At 36.0% G+C, this 18737-nt stretch overlaps 1 protein-coding gene across 4 annotated transcripts in view; it reads left to right on the top strand.

The window, feature by feature from the left end:
• The window catches only part of GABRB2 (gamma-aminobutyric acid type A receptor subunit beta2), a 286336-nt gene extending 268529 nt beyond the window's left edge, over positions 1 to 17807 (top strand). For 3 of the 4 annotated variants that reach the window (XM_090064795.1, XM_090064794.1, XM_090064797.1), the window contains 2 exons: positions 7406 to 7456; positions 11535 to 17807. In XM_090064795.1, the coding sequence (XP_089920921.1) occupies positions 7406 to 7456; positions 11535 to 11882 (399 nt within the window). In that variant the 3' untranslated portion in view covers positions 11883 to 17807. The remainder of the gene's footprint in view (positions 1 to 7405; positions 7457 to 11534) is intronic. The other variant, XM_090064796.1, reaches the window with a different exon arrangement.
• The last annotated feature ends 930 nt before the right edge of the window (positions 17808 to 18737 follow it).

Below are 18737 nucleotides of genomic sequence, written 5' to 3'. Positions count from 1 at the left end.
CATGAAGAACTAGATCAAGAGTAATGAACAGAAAAACACAAGAGCTAAGTACAGACAGTCAAAAAGCCTGAGACCGAATTGATTCAATCTTTGCAGGTTAGCCTAAGTTGCATAGATTGAACAGATAAGCAGGTGGACAGACATTCACTTTTGATTCTGGATATGCAGCCACATGCCTATAGTGGTCCAGGTCAGAAGCTGGGGGTTGATGCTTTATGAGCTCTTTATATTGTTCAGTACACTCATGTTTTACTTACAAATATGGCAGGTTTACATAATGATAATCTAGGGGGTTTTCTTTTTTAAATGGGTTTCTTTATAAATATGAGTCTCAAGAACAGATTGAGGATTTCAGTTACCAAAAAAACTGGCAGTTTGATTTGCTGGCATTAAATCCTATATATTTTTAAATATATTAAAAAGATGCAGCTGTAACAAGAAGTTCTTGGGGAAACCTGTTGCATGTAAAATTTATATATCCATGACGCCATAACTGTACATTATAGACATGTATAGAAAATTTCCATCATAAATATATTTTTCCTTTCATTTTTCAATTAAATTTCAATATTTTAAAATTTCAGACTGGACAATATCGCAATTGATTGTTCAAGTTATACTAACACATTTTATGGCAAAGAGCTGTTCAAATTATTTTACCTTTTTTTTTAAACTTGGAAGATAATCATCAAAATGTAAATATTTTCCATAGGGTTAACATGTGTCAATGATTTTTCCCATGAAGAATCATGATGGAAATTATGTCTCCCCTGAGGTCAAAAGGAATTTTGTTGTAGAATTGTAGCAAAATAGGGTTGGAAGGGATCTCAGGAGTCTTTACTTTAGCTTGTTATGCTGGTGGAGCCTCATCTAGATACTAAAGAGGTTGCAGAATTTCCATCCTCTTAAGAATTTTGGAGGAAGGAAATTCTGCAACCTCTTTAGGTAATCTATTCCAAGGCTTAACCATCCAGACAGTAAGAAAGGTTACCTAATATCCAATGTAAATTTCCCTTATTCCAATTTAAGGTGATTATTGCTTGTCCTGTCCCCTGTTGCCACAGAAAAATAGTCAATCACCATCTTTTTCATAACCATCCTTCATGTAGCTGAAGACTAGTATCCACCTCAGCCTTTTCTTTTCCAGAGTAAATAATCCCATTTCTTCCAGCCTTTTTATGTAAATCACATTTACTAGGCCTCAAATCATTTTTGTTGTTTTCAGCTGTGCTCTTTCCAATTTGTTCACATCCTTTTTGAAGTACAGTGCCCGAAGCTGGACACAGTGCTCGATGTGAGACTCCACCAGCATAACAAGCTGACTTGGAACAGGATTTCACCCCATATTTTTAGTCAGTGTTCCTCACTGCTTCCTAGGGGCCTTCCTTTAGAGCAGGGGTGTCAAGCTGATCCTGGGTCTTGAGCAGATCCGGATCATGAGGGCTCTTCATAGGTTAAATCTGTGGTCTAGCAGCAGCTACAACAGGTCTGCTAGCTGAGGATTCCTAAAGGCATCACTGGTCCAGGGGCTGGTAGCAGGGATCAGACAGAAGTGGAGCAAACAAGGCTTATATTTGCATAATCCTTGCTTATATTTGCATAACCCTCCTGTATCCCTTCACCTACTCCTCCCCTCTCTGCCAACAGCCTCATCCAGTGGGATCCAGACACCTTGAATTTTTCAGCAGACCATACCCACTACCCCTGCCCCCTCAACTTACAGTAGTAGCTTGCTGGACTACTATTGGGTCAGATGGAACCAATCTGGTGGCCAAGTCCATCCTCCAGCCTATGACACCCCTGCTCTAGAGTTCATGAAATATGGGACCATCATCTCTTAATCTTTCTGTTGGGTCCCAAGGAAATCATCTCTCTTTCCCCCCTCATAATCATAAGGCTGTATGTGCATCGAAGTTATTTTGGTGGTGAAAAGGTATGGAACTCGGTACTGTCATGCTCTCCAGTTTCTGGTCTTTCAGTCTGTGATATAAAAATTCCAATGCCTGATTGTTTACCACAATAAAACTTGTATCTGACTTCATGCAAGAAAGTAGCCCCTATATGTTTTACACAAATCTCTTTAAGAGAATTGGGTAGAAGTTCCAAAACTCATCAGTATTACTTTGGCTGTCTGGCTTGTGTTTCAGAAACACAACTTTATCCAAATGAATCCTAAATAACTTTGTATACACCTTTCAAGTACCTGCCACCAGTTGTGAGAATAACCAAGTGTTCCTTGGATATTTCTTTTTTAGGAAACTTAAAGAGCTGCAACTTGGAGGTTCAGTTAAAAAGAGATTTTACGTCTTTCTAAAATGGACATTGATGTATGCTCATTTTGCTGAAGTGTTTCAAAAGGTTAAATAATATTAAGAGTCCACTTTTGTTGACCTTACTGAGGACTAGTCATGAGAGTATTGCCTTGTATACAATAATATTTCAGAAGTGTGCATGGAAAAATGTCTCTTAGATCCTGAAATTGTTCATAATACGTTTCCACATTTGCTTTCACCCTTTCAGCCTGTCATTGCCTTCAGTTAGGTTCCAGCTAATAATCATGAGTAATGCTACTCACAAACCAAAGGGTAACATTTTTTAAAATTATACTTGATTTCCTTTGAAAGAGCATAAAATCCTTGTGCTTTTAAAATTAGTATCCAGGGTGATGTTGCATTCAGTTACTCTTCTGTTTAAGATGAACATCAGAGACTTGCACAGCAAGCCATATGAGGATAGGTTTAGGGACCTGGGACTCTTCAGCCTGAAAGAAAAGGCTGAGAGGGGACCTGGTAGCAGCTTACCACTACACTAGGGGAGTACATCAAGAACTTAGTGAACAACTGTTCACCAGGTCACCTTGGAGAAAACCAGGAGTAATGGTCAAAAACTCCTGGGAGACTGTTTCAGGCTCAACATTAGGAAAACCTTTTTCACAGTCCAGACTGTAGAATAAGCTCCCCCATAGGTGGTTCAGTCACCTACCCTGGACATTTTCAAGAGGGGACTGGATGGTTACAGTTGTCTTTCCTGCCTGGTGCAGGGGGCTGGACCTGATGATCTTCTGAAGTCCCTTCCAGCCTTACAATCTATTAATCTTAAAGAGAAAATGTGAATATTTTACTGTACAAACACAGCATTTTATATAGGTCCCCAAAGGATTTTAATAAATAATTGTCTTTAAAAAAAGAGTGAGAAATCTGAGAGGCATAGTATTTTGTTTCTCTGCTATATGCTGGACACAGCCATCACTAACTAGAATGTCCGGAGAAATTCCATTCTGAAGTCTATATCTTTGGTACCTGCTAAATGTATCAAAATATTTACAAATGTACTGAAAAATTTAAATGCAATTTGAAATATATGTGTGTGTGTGTATAACTCTGTGTGTGTGTGTGTGTGTGTGTGTGTGTGTGTGTGTAGCTAGATCTATTAAAATGTTTTATGCTTAATTTCCATGAAAGATTGAATTTTCTTCCCAATGGGCACCAAAAAGTTGTCCCAAAAATGATCTGAGGTAATTCAGATCACTCAATGTTTAAATCTCAAAACATTCCTCATAAAAACCTTTCCAGCCAGGAAAACTGCCTTTAGTCATGCAGATTTGGTAAAATTTGGCTCACATTTTTGTGAGGGGATCTTTAAGTTGGAACTATTAGAGGTTAAAATGGAATTGATTTTTTACTTTGGTGATGGTAGGTTCTGATGTCGCACTTTATCTCTTTAAAACATCTATGTTGTAGATTTTTCTTCCGCAATCTCCTTTAAATACCATCAATATGAAACTTTAGTGATCTTTTCCACCTGTATACTTTCTCTTCTTTCTAAGTTATAGTTTAAACAATGATATTTTTAAAAATATAAGTAGTTAAATCATCAAATGTCCTTAGACAGAGAAAAATCTCTTTATTACATGTATGTAAACTAATTCCTTTGGAAGAATATTTTTTTCCTTGCATGTTAGATATTTCCCCTTATGATAGCTATGTTAACTGATTTGCCTTGCAGATTTCTTTTCACTGAGCATGGTTTGCAGCTAATGACTAATGTGCTGATGTGCATTGTTGTTATAAATTTGCATGTGATAAATTAGGCTTGAGATCGGGAGAGCACTTAAACATGAGATTAACTTTAAGTCTCATTGAAGATAAATATCTGCTTATAAGGTGTCTTGAATACAGATGTTTTTTTCTTAATCTGCGGTTTTATTGAAGGTTCAGTTAAAACTTTCTATTAAACTACAATTAAACTTACTGTTAGGAAACGGAAATTGAATATACAAGTTAAAGGCCTTATTTCTTTGTCTACTTCTCCCTACTTTGTTATAAGGCATAGTTTAAGGCTAAGCATACCTTGGTCAAATGTCTTAAACATAGAAATTAGGAATGGAAAAGTTATAGCTAAGATATGTACCTAAACAAGAATTCTTCCTATTTCTAATCTTTCTTTCCACTGGATGGTCCAGGTATCTATCTCCATTTACTCCTGAAAATGGCAAGGATAACAGGTATTTCACAAAATGGTCAATGTAGGGAATGTGGGAACCAGAATTGGATACAAGAAGGCCATTCTTGTTCTCCTTTCCAGTGTAAGCTGTAGTGGAAATTCAAGTCCTGTTTTCAACACCCCTTCAGTTAATTTCGAGTCTTTTCATTAGCCCTCTGGACATGTAAGGGAAGGTCAGGCATGTAGATGTAGCATGGAAATTTTTCTTCAAATTGCAGAGTGTTATTTCACTCCCCGTAGAGTCACAACAATGCACCCAAGTGTCTAGGCCAGCAGCAGTTTACCAGCTAATGCTGTGTTGCTGACACAATCATGCAGCTGTGACAGTAGTGGTCTGTCTTTTTTTTTTTCCTGCCCCTGTCACTTCCAGACAGCACCTGGGGCAGCTGTCCTGATTGCCCTGCCCTGGTTAGGCTACTAAGCAAAGATTGAGCTCTTATCCCCAAAGAACATTGTTTTTTCTCGCAAGTCCCGGAGGCAGATGTTTGTTGCAGCAATCAGAAATGCTGTGCATGTACTTAGTGTCAAAATTTGATGGGTTTTTGTCCTGGTGTGTGACCCCCAACCAGTTTGAGTGTTCAGGATACTAAAGCATTTGTGACTAATTCTGCCTTCAGATATATGCACGTTCACCATTACCACTAACAGCTGTAGAAACAACACACCACCTGAGCACAAAATTTGACTCTTAGGAATTTTGTTAGAAGTAATTAGAGGAGTATAAAATGCTTCAGTCCATGTGCCCATTTTTCTTCCTTTCTTTTCCTTTCTTTTATTTATTTATTTATTTATTTATGTCTTCCCCCCCCTTTTTTCCTTATCTGTTCTCTAAAATTCAAAATCCAATTCAAATCCTTGAGTTTCATTTTGAGTTTTAGAGCTTCCAAAAACCTAATAACTTAAAGAGCTCTCAACTGAATCGCAAAGTTTTGCTGGGTATTGCCCTTGACCTGCAAGCAAGCAAAGGCACCTGAAGCCATTAATCACTTCAAGTTGGCTTACATCTCACCCCAGATTACTTCAGGTCTGTGAATTTGATTCAGATTTAAAGCTTTTTGAAAAATCTAAACCTATGCAAGTCTTGGTTAGTTACATGGCCTCCCTCATTTTGTTTTGTTTTTTTCTTTTATTCTGTTTTACAAACCAATTTCAGAATCTTTTGAACAAAAAATACTTTTTGTCCAGGAAAACAAAATGTGGCATATGTGCATTTTAATGGCATGCTTTCATATTTAGAGATTGGGCATGCATTCTTTTCTCAGTTTACATACTTGTAATTGGGTAGTGTACTTCCATAGCAGCTGCACACCAATATTTGGGCTGTCATTTATGAAGCATTTATTAAATATCTTGCCCACTGAATGTACTCCAGATATGAGGATTAGCAGTCAGTATTTTTAGAGACTACTGCAATAATATCCATCTTTTTATGTGTCTTAACCCATATCAGTAAAATTTAAGTGGCTTTCTTTGTAGACAGACTATTTTCTGTTTGTTGGCATTTTAGGACTATGCCTTTCCAAGGGATAGTTCTCTCAGTTCCAGTTAGTGAGTAGATTCTTAAATAGTGCTCCAGCTCACCGTACCTGTAAATACTGAGGCCCGATAGCAGTGTTTGAACTTTGTAATAACCTAGGCAATTCTGTTCTCCCTGTCCTGGTATAGTGGACCATTTTGATTTGTCTGGGGTAACCTTACCTAATCATTCCTGACTTTTATGCAGCTCTCACTTGTCTTTTGTTTCACCAGATTTCACAATCAGAAACACCAGCCATCCTATCTTTCTCATATATTGCTCCTGTGCCACTCTGCATTTAAAATGAACAATCAGTGCCTGCAAGTAATTGTATATTACTATGTAGATTAAATTAAATGAGACTGAATTTTAAAAAGTAAATGTGTCATTGATGTTATGTGCTTAGAAGTGCTAAGTTATTGGTTATAAATGTTCCTTTTGAAAAACAAATGTTTAGCATGAGATAATTCTGTAAAACCAAGAAAGTAGTTTTGTTGATGGTAGCAATGTGAGAATTAGTCACTTGTGAAAGTAAATATTCCTAAAATATATATGTATGCATGAATTAGTGTAGAAGTTGTACATGTAAGTTATTTTATAGCAAGTTAATGAAAAATTGCAATAGGAGTTATTTTAGATAGCCATCATTTTGGAGCTTCTAGATGGCAAATGGAATAAATAATGGTAACGTTTAAATACTCTCCTCTGTATTTCCTTTGCTTGGGAAGCCATCTGAAAAAATCAGCAACCAACTCATGGTGTCTTATAGTTTCAGGTGGCCTGGACCTACAGTGAATACCATTTATGCCATTTATTTTGCCATCCATCTTTTTAAACTGATAGTAAAAACTTGCATGTCTGCTGCACTCTTGTCACTTCTTTTCCACTTGTGAATTCACCTTTTATTTCCATGGCTCTTACTGTTGCTTTTTCTTCATCTTCTCATACTGCCTTCCTCCCTATCCGTGGGAATTTCTCCATTATGTTTGAACTCTATTGTTCACCATAAAAAGTCCAGTTCTATGGCTGAACAATCCTTCAGCACCAAGAAATCTTTTAAACCTTGTCCTACCACGTGTTAAAACCACTTGTACACTTATTTTCCCCCAAAATAGTTTTTTTTCATATCATCATGTCTTCCTTGGTCAGAAAGACCAGTTGGAAAAAAAATACATTTACATCACAAATTTATGTTACCTACAGAAGCAGGGCCAAAGCACTAATTATACCTCTAAAGCCAGAATACGTTTATGCTAGTTGTTGGCTCAGAGGGCCCTGTAACTTTAATTAATTATCCTATTAATACCCTATAGTGCATTAATTTTACTGAAAGATAATAGCTACCTTATCTCTAAGGAAACTGGTCTTGATTTTATTAACTTACAGGACAGAAGAATAATTGGCACATATCATTGTCCAGAAATGTATTCAACAAAGGTATCTTTCATTGTTTTCTCATGTTTTTATCCTCAGAGGCTTAAAATAGAGGTCCTGACCATTTGTGGTCACTAAAGATCCCATGGCACTTTTTGTAAGCATAGGCATCTCAACCCCAAGCATTCTGGCCAAATTGCAATTTATGTAACTATATTCTGCTTACCTAACATTCCCACCACCACCCACCCACCCCATAGTTTCAATTGGCGACAGCATTCTTCATTTCCTCTATGAAAATAAAGTGTGTTGTTCTGTACTGTTATACAGTCACCACATTTCACCTGAGAGGTGATTGCACTTCACTGGCACATGAAGTGATTTTTCTTTCTAAAGTTTGGAAAGCGCTTTGGGATCATTTTGTATAAAAAGTGTATATAGTAGATGTAATTTGTTATCATCGTCTCAAGCTTCAGTTTAGTTACCAAAGTATGTTTTATTTAGGGTTGGGCGAACCAGGTAGGTGACAATGACACTCCAAACCATGTCTTGTACCTCACAGTAAACTGTCTTTTACGAGGTTCAATAGCAAAGTTAATTTACTTTTCCTTACTTTTCATTTTTGCGTCCTTTTGCATTACTGGATTGGAAATGAGAGATCTGCATACCATGAACTATTCAGTTCCTCTGCAATGTTCTGTCACTGTTCCAGATGCAGAAGGTCAGACTAAGTGCTAGAAAAGCACATGAATTTCTGGGTGCTTATCTGACCATTCTACCATTTGGAGGTTCGCCCATCACTAATTTCACTAAATATTGGGTTGTTTCTACTTTTCCTCAAAAAAGTTGTTGAGATGTTGGAAACCTCTGCTCCAGCTCTCATTATACAAATGTGTTAAGTTCATTAGAAGACACTTTCCCCTAGGAGGTTAAAATAATAAAGCATGTAAAGCATAATATATTATGGGCACAGATGTCTTTTTTGTTTAGTGATATTAATCCAACTTAACTGCTGCCAAATGTACAAGACTTGCTGTGTTGACAAATTAACCAGGTACACGCTCACATTTCAGTGTTGTTAAATATTTGTCAATTCCAATCGTACAAGGACTCAATGCAAAAGAAAAAGATAGCAGTTCACTGGAGAAAAATAAATCTGAATGCTGACTACTGTAAAATATTTAAATCCAGGTTGAATTGATCAGATTTTTTCTTGCATTTGTGTGTTCCATATGAAGTATATTCTATAATATTCCATAAAGAACACCTTGTGATCTGATATCAGTACAAGTCAGTGAAATAATATGGTCAGTTTCCATTCAGCTGCAAAGGACTCTAGGTGTGGCTATGTTAGTGGAACCCAAGGTAGATTCTTAAAAATTAAGAATGTTCTTCTCCTTTTCAGGTGAAAATAATTCACAACCTGCTTTCATTTAATCTTTAGCATGAAATTCTGGGCTACTGAAATCAGTCTCAAATCTCCCATTGATTTCAGTAGGGCCAGAATTTTACTCCTAATGTCTGAGCTAAGACAACATGGACCTAGTGTTTTAAGTCTTTATGCTACCTCCCTTTGTATTGTTAATCGTTATTGCAGTCTTATTATACTGTCATACTTTTCTTTTTATTCAGAGCCTTAGAGGTCTCATAGGTGTGAGATTATGTGGTGATTCAAACAAAACATAATGCCCCAGAAATCACTGACAACTATAAGGCTTTAGAAAATTATTCCAGACAAATGTTTGTTGAGAGGCTGGAGATGTTCCATAGACTTGCTTAGAAGTTGTAAGTCTCTGATTTTTCAGTTGGGCAGCAGGGAACTAGTTTTTGTCTTATTTAAAAGTTTGTAGACTTCCCAGGTATTGTGACCAAATATTTTCTTGAGTTCAGGTTAAATCCATGCAATTTTTTCTTTATCATTTTTTCTTAATCACGCTAAAAACATAGACAGGAAATTGTACTGAAGAAGGGTGGGAATGGGGCAAGTACTACATGTCAGCTCATCTATGGAAATTGTTTCATGTGTCTGCTTTATCCCATGGTAAGTACAAAGTAATCCATGGTAATCATTCAGTGGTGAACAATCGTAGTTTCCACGTATAGCATAATACAGCTGACACGTGAAACTGTTCCTGTGGATCACCTTATGCATGGTAAATCCACTCTCCCCTCTCCCTTAATTCGCTATATTTATCCGTATAGTTTTTGAAAGATCATGATTTGAGTTTCATTTTGAGTTGTTAGGTTTGTCCAAAGTAAAATTCAATTGAACAAGAGGGGTGCAAAGTCATTTAGTCTTTACAATTTAAAGGAAAGCCTGGCAAACCAAAATTGTTGCATTTATACAGTTCTAACACAGATGTAATCACTCAAATCACAGTGTTTCAATAGGTCCAAATAACTTTTATGTAAAGTTTGTCCTCTTGATGTGTATGCTATCAGTTAGTATATGTGTATGCTATTAGTTAAGCTAATATTTAAATACACTGTAAAATGATTGTCATTAAATAGTAATCATTTCCATCCATCCTGACACCATGGCAGCTAAAAGATTATATTTATTCCCTGAATGTTGGCAAATGCTGTGCTGTGCTATCTCTGACACCACAGTGAGATAGCTGCAAAAATAACATCACTTTAATACTATCACTGAAAACCTCACAAAAACAGTTATTTTCATCTCCTTTGTATGCATATTGACAGTAGTATATAGTGAATACATAATGTGACTGAATTACTGTTGTTCCAAGAAACCATGGGGTAGTTTATTTCTCACTTAAGATGGTTTACATCTGGAGTACATCCACTGAAGTCAGTGAAGTTATAACTGGCTCTTCATTTGCCAGTTGTCTGAATTAATCAAAGTATTTGCATGTAGTTAACCTTGGTGGTTAAGTAATTCAAAATACTGATGAGAATTACAAGGAAAACCTTAGATAACCTCATACTTATGGAAAGTTTTTAAGGGACATATTGTACTTCAGATGTATGCCAAAGTAACTAACTGCAGAATTTATCCCTAACCTTTTTTGAATAAAGTTTTTGTAGTCACATTTTTAATCATAACATCACATAAATAGGTATTTTTTCATGGAATTGCCTCATTTGTTTGTCTTTTTAAATGCACATTGAAACTACTGTGCAATGTAAATTTGATGTGATTACACTCTGGAATAAATACATGGATTTTTTTTGCTTTTAATATTCAACCATCTGCCAGTGTTCTGGTCTGATGAAATCTCCCAGTATGCACTGTGCTTTATGAATTTTGTGAATGTTGGAGAATGACATTTTTGTCTGTATTTTGTGCGTATTTGGAGATCTTGTCACAGGGGAGGCTGCCACTTCCTGGAAGGAAAAAAAAAAGGAAAATCCAACCTCAGTAAATTATTGAACACAGATATGTGTGCACAATCTAAACTCTTGGTTCAAAGATGATACCTTTTATTAGGTCAACTGAGAAATCAGGAAAAAAAATTTCTGCAAGTTTTCTTGCTCATATTCCCTTCATCAGGCTCAGGGAAAATTAAAGATGGTAAAAAGTCCCCATAGGCAGGAAATAAACTTCATTTAGCAAAGAGGAAGCTGAAAATAGAAATCAGTCCCTCTGGGTCCATGAGAGTATCTTTGTGAGTTGTTCTGAGTTGTTCTTTGTTGTGCAGATCAGGTAGGATTCCTTCCCTGGAGGTGTCAGATGGCAAGCTGGGAGGTGTAGAAATCTTTCTTGTTGTTCAGCAATAAAGTTTATTATCCAAAACCAGCTAAAATATGGCATTTTCCATATTTCAGGGATGTATTTGGTAGCTGTGTTAGTCTGAGACAAAATTAATGTAAAAATCTAGAACTCTTGGTTCAGAGATATTTTTCAAATGATTATGCTCTACATGCATGAGATTAGGAGATAACCAGCAGCCTTGTGCCATCACTCTGTATTCCTTCTACTCTCCAAACCTAAAGTCCAGCAAATACCTTCTATTCAGACATACAGAACAGGCATGATTAGCCTTAGAATATGCAGATTCCTGTTTATAAATATTGTAATGTGACTATTTGAAGGACAGGGCTAAAAGTCCTTTAACTAGATTGGCATCTAGTGGATTTCTTTGAGTCTATTTTAAGTCTGCTGTCTTATTTCTTACAGATGGATCCACATGAAAATATTTTGTTGAGCACACTTGAAATTAAAAATGAGATGGCTGCCTCTGAGGCTGTTATGGGGCTTGGGGACCCTAGAAGCACTATGCTTGCCTACGATACTTCAAGCATCCAGTACCGGAAAACTGGCTTGCCCCGACACAGCTTTGGCCGCAATGCCCTGGAACGACATGTGGCACAAAAGAAAAGTAGGCTACGGAGACGTGCCTCTCAACTGAAAATTACCATTCCTGACTTGACTGATGTAAATGCCATAGATCGATGGTCGCGCATATTCTTCCCTGTTGTTTTTTCCTTCTTCAATATTGTCTATTGGCTTTATTATGTGAACTAAAAAACAAAGCCACACAGAAAGCAAGAACTGGATTTCTCTTCAAATCGGTTGTACAGCCAAAAGTGGGACTTAGAAAAATTCTATTCAGGACAAAAGTTATTTTAAAACACCTTAGTTGCTGGCCCACTCTATGGTCTGTTTTCTAATATTTGGGTTACTTCTGCTAAACCGTTAATCTGTTCTTAAGTTACAGTATGAACATATCCCCACCCCACCCCATTAAAATATTAGTGCATTTGAAGTGTGGAGGTAAAATTTGATTCTTACAATCATTTCTTTTCTTCTTTTTTTATATAGTAACATGCATATGAGCTAAACCACATAAGCTATTAAAAAAGGAGAATTTGGAAGACAGGTTTAAGTTTTAACCACTGCTTGTGCCATTTCTTTGTGAAATTGCACATCAAGTACATATGCATCTATAGTTAAAAAGAGAGAGAGAGTGTTCTAAGATGCTGTCATGCTTATGAAACGTACACACTTTTACCTTCTAAAATGTGTAAACTTGAAAACAAGTAGTGCCTATCATCTCACCAGGATGATCATGGTCAAAGGTGTCCCAACTATATTCAGGTATTTCCTGTTACTGAAAGAACTAAACCTTTGACTGATATTATGAGTGGGTCAGGAGTTTGCACAGAAATTTAGAAACTAAAGCCAGGGGGTTTTTTTTATTTTAAAGCAGCAGCAGGGTGGTGATCACAGTGCATCACATTTGTGATCTAGAAGGGAGCATGGAAATCAGGTTTAGAGATGGACCAAGCCATCATGTCCTAAACGGGTAGACGTCCTGTTACACTCAACATTTGGGAAAGGGAGTCATTTGTCTGACGTGCCAAACATTGGTTGGACAAACAGTAACTTTATATGTGGCTAAAGGGAGACCATTGGTGCCCTGCCCTTCCAAGGGTAGAAAAAAGGAGACGGGGATGATTTCCGGATATAGCACTAAGAGAGGGAAAGCTATAAATATATACTGTGCAATTGAATTTTGTCAATCATAGTACGTATATTAGTCCAAATTGTTCATATGGAGTTGAGTGTTTTCTTTCAAGTTTGCAAACTTTCAAGCTTCACACCTGACATTGCTTTTATATCTAGCATCTAACATCCAGCAGGAGACAACAAAAAGAGTTATTGTGTCAAGCAGACAATTACAGGAATTATCTTAGCTGTTTTCAGCATTCAGATTGAGAAAGTTTCCAATCACACATCTTTTAGTTCAAAATAATTTGCCGGTAGGATATTTTCTCAAGCTGAGCTAAACAATACTTGTTTTAGTAAACTCAATAAGCTATTTTAAAAGAAAGGATTTGATAAACATTGCTTTAATAGATTGATTGTGCTTTTCAGCATTTCCTGCTTTAGAAGGTCTAACAATGTCCTTTAAAACTGAAAAAACTAAGTTTTGCTTTAGAAAATATATTTTTATTGAAAACAAAAGAATACACTTTTTTCCATTTAACTTTATATTGTATAGGAAGACTCTTCCCAAAAGGTGGGCAAGGTAATAGAATAAAAGTTGCTTATTGTACCATTGTAGAAAAGCTGCCTGTATAATGAAAAATTAAAACCAGTAACTAAAAGCATCAAGTCCTGACAGATTTTACAGAAGTCTTCAGAATTCAACAGAAGATAGTCACCAAAATAATGGCTATAATCCCTTGTGCTACCTCTCACCTACAGTCAGCCTTCTAAAAGGAACACAAATTCTAGCATCCTCTGAATAACAGAGAAATATGCAAACAGCTTCATTTTCCCTATGTAAGGATTCCTTTAGAAATACTTTAAGAATTGTTTCTTAACATTTTTTCATTAAAAACAGATTTTTTTTTCTCTTTCTACTCTTGTTCTATCCTTTAAAACTTAACAGCTCTTTTGGAAATGTTATGGTTTTTTTTTTAAAAGGGTGAGAAATGACTGGAGGAAAACAGCTTTGAGAATTAATGATCCTAGTTTGCCCTGTAACTTCTCTTCTCCATTACCATTGGCTTTGCTTCAGAATGAGAAAAATAGCTTTGACTGTTATTTTGTTAAGAACCAGAAAGTAAGGTATGCTAAGCATTTACATCTCTAGTTACCATCAAGGCAATTGTGTGTACTCAGCATTGCCTCTAGGGTCAAACACCGAAATGTGTGGAGAGTCGAGCTTTTGATCATGTGATAGCTTTTCCATGATGAAAGTTGCTTTACCATTCACCGATTTGATTTCTGAGAGCATTTAATAAATCAAAACAATATATTTTGTAGGTGTATTTGAAGTTACCCTTATCCATGAATCATGTATGCAAATTCCTCCCAACTTCTAAGAAAAGGATCCAGTCCAGAAATCAGTAATATTCTTTGAAGTCTGTTCTTTAGTTTCGGCACCCTTTATGATTAATCCAGTTTAATATTACATTAGACATTTTATGCTCTTATGTGCAAGATTTCTTTTCACAAAGAGCCTTTTACTACTTATTTCATAGAAACATAATTTGAATACAGGAGGCATTGAGCACATATGTGGTAGGCACACCTCAAACATAAAACCTAACAGAGAATGTGCTTATTTTCTGCTTTGGTTTAGCAGATCAGCTGTAGTCAAAACCATGGAGATCAGATCCTAATACTGCACATCAATGTTTCTGAAGTTACAGTACAAGCCATAATACTCTCTGATGATGTTATTCAGGGAGTGAAATGAAATGTCTGGTTTCTGCTCAGGTGTCATTATGAAGGATATTTCAAAGGAGGAAGGAGCACTTTAACTTCCACACGATCCTGTTGACTTTTAATATTCTATATCTAAAACAAAAGTGGAAGGATCCTTCCAAAATTGAGCAGTTACATTTTGTACTAAGGCTAAACACTGTGATGTGAATAAGGTAAAGGTAAGAAGAATGGACAAGACCTTGACATAGAAGAACCAGAACCTAAGAAGGCTTGATCAATTACTCTTCTTCTTGGGTCACCTGTATGAAAGCGATAAATTATGCCAGCATACAAAAAAGGTGGATTTTCTTATGTGTACTACCCTGTAAGTGGATTAGAATAACTAACCTTGCTTTTACCTTAGAACTGACCTAAAGTGAATATTATAGATACTTTTGCTCCTTTCCACTGTTAGATTCACTAAAATATTAAATTAAAACTTAAATCATTTTTGTAATATAATTACACATTTTGTTGTTTCATTATGCATAATAGCCAGCAATTAAGGTGTTTTTCATCTTTGTGAAATTCATGGGCAAATTATGACTACAACATGGCACAGTTTTAATGAAATCTTTGAGATCAGTCTGTAAATATATACTGTATATGACTGCTAGTAAGAATGATATGCATTTTCAGAACTGAAAACTCATGCAACATATTTCTGTGTTTGCATAAGGAATGTTAAGTTTCTATCCTACTGCGGTTTAACAACTGGGAAGAAAGACTCAAGCAATGTCATTCTGAACATTTATTTTATCATTCCCGGGGTGGGGAAACAGGGTCTTAAGTAATAATGTGTTAAAGATTACTTCAGAGAGTTATATTATAATACAAAAGACATAAAATCTGTCAGGTACAAAAGCACAATGCATAGAGAAAGTGAAGGGTGGGCTTATACCTGGGGACAAATCCTCTTTATTTTAGGCAAAATGTGTATAAAAATTAGAGCTCAAATCATTTTCACTATTATATTTATTTATGGTCTGATTCCATAATTAACACAGTACTGAACACAAGTGAAACAAGCAAGTGTTAAACATTATCCAATTATATGTGTATATAGACATTACTGTGTCTATTTATGCATATGTGTGTGTGTGTGTGTACACATATATATATATATGCATATACACATATATATACACACACAGTGTGCATGTGTGTACACACACATGCACACACATATATGCATACACATGCATTCATATGTGATGTGTTAAAGGAATAAGCTAATAAGTTCTGTTTCTACCATCAATCAGTATATGAATAATTTTTGAGAAAGCAAATTATTATATTTAAAAAAAACTAACTATACAGGGTAACTGGGCATTTCTATATCAGATCAATGCATATAATTCGTATGAAGCATTGCACAGTTTGACATTATGATAGTACTGTACCTCCTAGCATCTGAAGTTAGAATAGTCCTCACATTGCTTGCCTATTTCTTCTCTCTTTTTTTATAACAGCATTGTCCACTAGTAACTTTTCAAAACAAAAGTCCTAAGGACAGCAAGAGAAAAAGCAAAAATATTAAATATTTCTAGAACAGTAATATAGGGTGGGATGGCCAGGGTACAATACTATAACAGTAGTGATCATAACATTTTGCTATGTGTACATAGAACATATAATGTGAGCAACCATAATTTAAGCTGAACGTCTGTAAATATTATCAGATTTCTTAAACATTTTTAACTTCTAATTTGTACTTTATGGTAAGGCAAAAAGCTGATTCTATTTATGGTTTAGGTTAATGTGTCCTAAAATGATGTAAATAATTAAATAAGCTGTAAATGAGCAGTCAATAGATAAAGTAATTGTTTAGTGACTTTTTTTTACTAAGTACAATAATTGCAGTGCTCTAGCAGAGTAATTTAAACACCCTTTCGCATAAACAGATTTGGATTCCAGGTAAGAGTTTTAATATAAAAAGTAAGAGGCAGTACTGTGGTGTAAAATAGCCATTGCAACAATGTTACTGCTAGCATAACAGGTTCTTTTGTATCGTTAAAAAGTTTCAGCAACTGAAGAATGTAGTTCAGCACTCAGTACTCAGATCAAAAGAAAAATATATCATCTGATTTTCACTTGCACTATAGCTCCTGCAAAGTACTCTAGCGAGTGGCAGTGTAAAGGAGCATTAAGGTAAATGAAAATTTGGAAAGTAAGCGTCTGTCTGTTCCTAAAATCTGTATCCCTTATGCTATGTATTACTAGACTTTAATAAAAAAAAATGTTTGACTGTCATTAGATAGTGTAGTGCCCCAAAGCCAAAGAATTTTCATTCCAGAAATTGTTTAAAAGGGAAAACTAGTAAGTCACTGCTTAACACCAAAGGTAAAGTTTAATAAAATGCACTAGGAACTTTGTCTAAATTTTTCAGAAGAAAATGGAATGTTAATCAAAACTACTGCCCTATTCTACTTTGTAAAAATAACAACACCTTAAATATCCATTATTAATCCTAATTGAAATAGATCATCTCTGCAAGTATATGCAACAAAAACAACTCGTATGTATCAAATATTTTTTGTAAGTGCTTTGACAATGACTAGAAAAATGAATCTGAAATGATGGAAATCTTATATTTCATACTAGGTTTTGGTTTTCTTTTTCTTTTTCTTTTTTACTGTTTCTTTCAGCATGAGGTTATCTATTCCAATTTGATAAACATTTTGTATGTTTGCACTGTTGCTGCCATTTGACTGATATTCACCAGGCATATCATTTATGGTCCATCCTATTATTTTGCATTAAAAACAATATGAACACATGAAACATAATTATTTCTAACAAGCTGACTATGATTTGAATTCCTTCACATTTTTATTTGCATGGGTGTTTAAATGGTTCTGTTAGTACTGTCTTTGCACAGTTCTGATTTATCTCTTTTTTACTTAGTACTATTTATTCATAATGTAGTAATCATCAGCCTTACTAATGACCTTGTAGCCTTTCTTATATGCACATGATGCACATTTTCCAATGGCTAGAAAATGCAAAATACTAGTGGATATCATTGCATCAGATCTTCATGTCTTTCTCAAAAGGACTGCTAACCTCTGGGATAAATGAGGTAGTAAAATGATGATTGTAAATGAGTAGCACATAAGAGATATTTTCTTGAATTTAAAATTATTGCAGCCAGTTTCAGCATGTAAATATATAATAATGTTGGCTAGTGTGTAATTCTTGAACTAAAAAAATATAAATAAAGAAAACCTAACAGAATGTATGTGTAGTTGTGTTATGTTGGGAGGGATGTTAGATACAGCATAGTTTAATAAGGTCAAATATAGAGAACGTCAGCTTTTATTTTGCCCCTAATCCTGTGGAAGTCATGCCTCTGACAGAACTTGGTCTATGAATTAAATCTAAAGAGGGACCTAGGCATCATAGTATTTAGTGTGTGTTGCGACATCTATCTTTCAAGTACACAACCACATAGGATGGTCCATAACCTTACGTTAGGTGCCTTTAGATAGAATCAAAAAGCACCAGTCTATTGGGCATGCTTACATAAGACTCTTACTGTGCAGTTGACTAATTAGTTGCTCAGTAAACATCTCAGCATCTACACACACCCCCCTATTAGGCTGGAGTGAACTAATTTACTCTGCAAATGACTAAATACAAGTAAAAATTCTGTAGCAGTGGACATGGGGACTCTGGAGGGGCTGACTAGGGCACAAGGGTGCTTCAGTATGGGGGTTGCCTTCTGGCTAGGCTCTCGCTAAAACACACATGCCTCAGCCAGCCCCTCCACAGCACATTGAGCTGTGGGGAGCAGCCCCAGGCTGGCAGGCTGCCTCCCAGGCCCCCTGCCCGAGGCTGCTCCTCCCCAGCTTAATGTGCTGCTCGTGAATAAGCTGTGGAACTTATTGCTCCGGAGTTCATTGCTCCCAAGCATACCATCTGAACATGCACCTGAGAGCAATAAATAAGATCTGCAATTTATTCATTCACTGCAATTGCACATGTAGATGTGCCCACTGAGTAGGGGAACACTGAGAGTTAGCCAATACAGAACTACTGAGGACAGCAGGAAAGGAAGTTTTAAACCCTGCCTTTCTCTGGGGCTTACACACTTTGCTCAATCCTGCAGGAAGGTATTTAACACCCTCTCAGGATTGGCTACCTTCAATCTTCTCCTGA

This window comes from Crocodylus siamensis, chromosome 10 (assembly GCF_052110815.1).
Source record: "Crocodylus siamensis isolate JL-2025a chromosome 10, ASM5211081v1, whole genome shotgun sequence".
NCBI classification, from domain to species: domain Eukaryota; kingdom Metazoa; phylum Chordata; order Crocodylia; family Crocodylidae; genus Crocodylus; species Crocodylus siamensis.
This window is presented reverse-complemented; position numbering and strand designations above follow the sequence as displayed.